The 4870-nt window shown below is 51.4% G+C and overlaps 1 protein-coding gene across 1 annotated transcript in view; it reads right to left on the bottom strand.

Moving 5' to 3' along the window:
* Positions 1–704: 704 nt before the first annotated feature.
* SOX1 (SRY-box 1) overlaps positions 705–4870 on the bottom strand; it is a 10805-nt gene continuing 6639 nt past the window's right edge. Inside the window, exon 2 of the mRNA XM_014944083.1 lies at positions 705–774. Coding sequence (XP_014799569.1) covers positions 705–774 — 70 coding nt within the window. The remainder of the gene's footprint in view (positions 775–4870) is intronic.

Here is a 4870-nt window from a genome sequence, read left to right on the forward strand (position 1 = left end):
CGTGGGGGTGGGCGGAGAGGGAGACCCGAACCTCCTCTGCGAAAGAACCACGGCCGTGGGGCGGCTGTCCCCCGGGTGACACTGTCACGGGGCGGGGGGGAGGAGGGACACGCACTCACACCGGTTTCTGTAAGAAACTATTTGGCTCCGTCGGGGAAGGCGAAGGGGGTGGGTTTAGGACGGTAGGGTCCCGGACTTTATTAATAGCAATTAGTTAGACTAATGGGGTTGATTTTCAGAGTAAGTAACGGACCCTGAAGTCTGACCCACTTTTAGTGAGCAGCCCCTTTCGCGGGAGGCAGGGCTGATCCCCCCCACTACCCCCCGGAGCTGCCTTCTCCCCTTCTTTCCAAGCCAAAGCCTTTTTCTCCCTGTCGGTAGGGAAAAGGCAGTGAAACTCGATGAGTTGGTTTGTGTTTTGGTTTTGGTTTTTTGTTCTTGTTTTTTTTTTTTTTTTTTTAAATTGCATTTCACCGTTCCGTTTGTCATCCCCAGAGGGACACTCGAAATGCCCCTAATCCGGGTGGGGTTGCTAACCGAGGCGTGCGCACCGTCGGAGTTTTGCGGCAGTGCTTAGTGTATGATGTCCCAGGAGGGAAAGGACCCCATTCCAGATGTTGCTCAGCTGCTTCACAGAACGGGAACGGAGCTTCTGCAACACGTTTTCTGTCCTTTCTTCACATTTTTATTATTTTGTGTGAATTTTAGCTCTGACTTTCCACCTCCTTTCGTCCATTCATCATTCGGTTTTCACCTCTGAAGGGAGTCTTCTGCCTGTTAGGCAATGGGCAAGTGATATTACAACTAAAAGGTGTGACACCTGGCGCTGGTGCCCACCCGTGTGGTACGGAGAGAGGGTGGCATTCTTCAGCAAACGTCGATTTGATGGGATGTCCCCAAGTGAATGGCGCCATGACATCTAGTTATGAAGCACTTGCTCTCCGCGCGCTGACATATTTTTATTAAAGTTGAATATCCCGAGGAGCAGAGAGCGTGTTTTGAACAAGGGACTCCGAGTTTGGCCCTCCCCGTGAAAATAGATTACCTTCCCATTGTAGCATCCTCTTCTCTTATTCAGCATCTAAGGCTACTCTAAGATGGATGATAAATACAGCCGCCTAAATAGGAACCAAACGTAACTGTGAATACACGGACATGTGATTTAGGCATTACAAAACATTTAACACATGTCTGAGACACATAAACACATCTAGTTTATCTACCTGTAACTACGCAGTAAATAATACAACTAAATAGCAGGATCCTACCAAATTGCTCCGAATGCCTCATTTGGTCGCCCAAGGATGTCCTTTGCAATAACGTAATTTCATTGCTTTCCTTATCTTAAATATCTGGATCTGTGGCACGTTTATCATGATGAGATTGTCCCAGTTATCTAGTGAGCTTTGCTCTGCCACTCCTAAAACTGAGAAGGTGTTGCTATATTCTGGAAAATCATGCAGGGCGTTTCTCTTCAGCCGTCTGCTTAAAGAAAAACGATGAGGAGACTATTTGTCCCCATGTAATGACCCAAAGGCTGGTTTGCTAAATGGACCTTTTGGATGGAGAGCTAGCAGAAACTTCATCGGCCTTGCTAGAAAGTTAGAAACCGAGAGGAACATTAACAGACAAAGTGCTTTGGGGGGAAGAAATGCATGTCCTGCTTTCATTTCTTAGTTCTTTCGTCTGTTGTGCAAGACACGTGAGTAATGATGCCATACCAGAACATGGAAATGGAAAATGCACTGCGTGCCTGTACTCCTTCCTCTGCACTCTGACGGCAGTTCAAGACACGCCGCTGAGAAGTCTGTTAGGCTAAACTCCACGCTTCCCTCTTTCTGCTCTTCATTGGTTTTTTATTATTATTTCCCCAAATTTTAATCTTCCTGAGCTATATTTCTGGAATCTGGCATTCACAGTTCTCCAGATCCCTCCGCCCTGAAACACGCAGGCTTCACCTCCCCTACAGCTGCGGATTTTAAAGGGCCTTTCCCATCGAGTTTTCTTTTTTTACCGTCCTTCCAGGTAGGAAATAACACTTGTTCCCAGGGTCTCGATTGTACAAGCGTCTTGCTTTTCGCGTTATTTTCTACATTCTAACATCCAGGGGAGAAACACGCAGCCCTCACCTGTCCTGTGGCTGAAAAGCAATTTGGAGGAGGGCAGGGCTGATAACGCAGAAAGGCATAGATAAGGGAAAAACCCCAAACAAATCCTAAACCAAAGCAAAGCCCTTGCTATCTTCTGCTACATACAGGTAAAACAAAAGCTAATCCAGGTGATTATTCAAGATTTTTCCGAAAGATAGAGATATTAACCTGTGCGTAAGGCAGGAGGAGGAAGACCATGGTTGGGGTATGTGTAGCTCTAAGGCACTGTAGCCAGTTTCCGAGCCCCCAGCTCCGCACACTGAGTGGGAATGGTGGTTTTGTGTTGGTACTCCCTTGTGAACTCCCGTGTCTGGAGTTTTAGTTCTCTCCTCAAGCACATCTTGCATTTGCAGCTCCAAACCTGCAGAGCCTGTTACTTCATTCTGCTAATCTGATTGGGATTGAACTATCCACTGTCCAACAGCTCGAGGAAGACAATCTTCCAATACACTTTTTCTGCATTGGAGCAGGGGGGAAAAAAATTAAAAAAATAAAAAAGAGAGAGCTGCATTCAGTACTTCTGAAATTTGCGTGAGACAATTTTTCAGTAGGAAATAAACATCTCCCTATGCCCCTCGCACCCCTCCCGCACCCTCATCTCTCCCGTGGATAGATTATACTGCCCCAAAATGTATGGTGGCTTTGTTCACCGCTAGTTCCTAGTTGCTATGGAGAGTTTTACGCCTTGGTAAACTATATTTCACCTCCTCCCGGTGAAAGCTATTCTTTTCCTAAACGCACACTTTGCAGACTCCGGTCCTTCCCCCCCGTGTCGCCTGCACTTCCTCGGCCCACGCTGGTCTGCCCCGAGCTGAAACCCCCTTTTCCCACTCCTCGGAGCTCAGAGCTCGCCCTCTAGCACTTGCCCAATTGTTTGACCATTGCCAGATGCTCTCCTGCTTCTCCTCGCTTTCATTGTCTTTTTTTTTTTTTTTTTTCTGAAGCTTTCTGAAGGATAGTCCCTCTGTCTGAGAGCCGCAGTTAACTGTGGCACACGTCTTCTCCAAATCAATGAGAGGTGCCCGGGCTGAAAGCGTGGACAATGGGATTTTACCGACCATGAAGCATATTACCCCTAAACTCGTCCTGACAGGCCATGCTACAGCACTTGAATGACTTTTTCTTGAAACGAGACCTTTCTGAAGGCTCCTCCCTTCGGGGAATTACACCGTCCAGGAGAGATAGGCATGAAACTGCAGAGGGACACCCCAAGGCTTTGTAAATAGGACGCTGGGGGGTTCTTTGTCGCAAGGCTTCCACCCCAAAGCCAGGAACAAGCCCAGTATCCCTGTGCGGCTACTCCTCGCTCCACACCAGCTCTGGTCGGTTTAAAGGCTGGGTTTTTCTCTGGCCCTTGCCCTTGGGTACCTCCAGGCTTTTTGGCATCTCATGCAACAGTGTGGCTCGCTTCAGCCAGCTCCTACTGACTTCGCCAGAGGTGTCCCCATTTTACACAGGAGGATTAGGAAGGCCGAGGTGGCCCTCAAGCACCCCTTACCATGCCCACACACCCCCAAGCGCCTGGAGTCTCCAAACTTTGGGTTGCTCATCTTCACTTTCTCAAAGCTTCCTCCAGCAGCAGAACGGCTCTGCACGGTAAAACTCAACGGGGACTTCCCTTCAACCTCCTGCTAACGGGAACCTCCCGTTTCCATCTGTACCTTCACACCCGGTGACCGGGGGCTCAGCTCCTTCTCCAGCCGCCCTCCCCTTCGGGGCCGCCCGTCTCACGGCTCCTCCTGGCATTGCTCCTGGCAGACAGGCCAGGCCAGGCCCTGCCCGCCCCGTAGGCACAATCTCTGCTTCCCTTCCCGCCGCCCGGGAACCGGGGGATCGGTTCCCACCTCTCCCCCACGTCCCTCACCGCAACCGCCCCCACTCACGCCAGCCCTCCCCTCCGTGCCTGGAGCTCTGCAAGACCGTGTCCTGCCACCATTTCTGTTTGGCCTCCTCTGCCTTTCTTTTGGCCTCGCCTCCCCAGAAGAGACTTTTCAGCCAAGCTTTGCTGCCCGACCCCTCAGCCAACGCGAATCCACTTGCCCCAGACCTCAGTTTCCCCCTGGGAAGCAGCATCCACCCCTAACCTCCGCACGAACCCACGGACACCTGCTTTCAGGCTGGATATTAGGAAAAATTTTTTCACTGAAAGGGTTATTAGACATTGGAATGGGCTGCCCAGGGAGATGGTTGAGGCACCATCCCTGGAGGTGTTCAAAAGACGGGTTGATGTAGTGCTGGGAGGTATGGTTTAGTGATGATGCTCCTTGTTTGTTGTGCAGGTGTCTATTTTTGTCAGTTAGGTTGACGGTTGGACAAGATGATCTTTAAGGTCCCTTCCAATCTAGAAGATTCTGTGATTCTGTGATTAATCTTGACCCTGCCCCTGCTTGCCACCTCCCAGCCGGCCAGGCCCATCTACTTCAGCTCCCCTTTGGCTCGGAGGATGTCCCCATCCGTGCTCGGTGTCACGCGTGGGGTAATGCCGAGGCCCCGAGCATCCTCGCTTTGCTGGAAGAGGACGGGCCAAAATGCCGCCAGGAGGAGGGACCGCTTGCTTGTGTGTCCCCCCCGCTCCAAAAAAGTCAGAGTGTGTTGCGTGTCGTCCCCACGCCCGCCCTTGCCGTGCGGGGTCTGTGTGCGTGGGGTGCGAGCGGCAAGGCGGAGCGGCGGCGCCGGTGCCCCGCGGGGCGCGGCCCCCACTCGCCGGGGCCGGCCTGGCT

The sequence above is a fragment of the Calidris pugnax genome, unplaced genomic scaffold (assembly GCF_001431845.1).
Source record: "Calidris pugnax isolate Ruff unplaced genomic scaffold, ASM143184v1 scaffold69, whole genome shotgun sequence".
In the NCBI taxonomy this organism is placed as follows: Eukaryota; Metazoa; Chordata; class Aves; order Charadriiformes; family Scolopacidae; genus Calidris; species Calidris pugnax.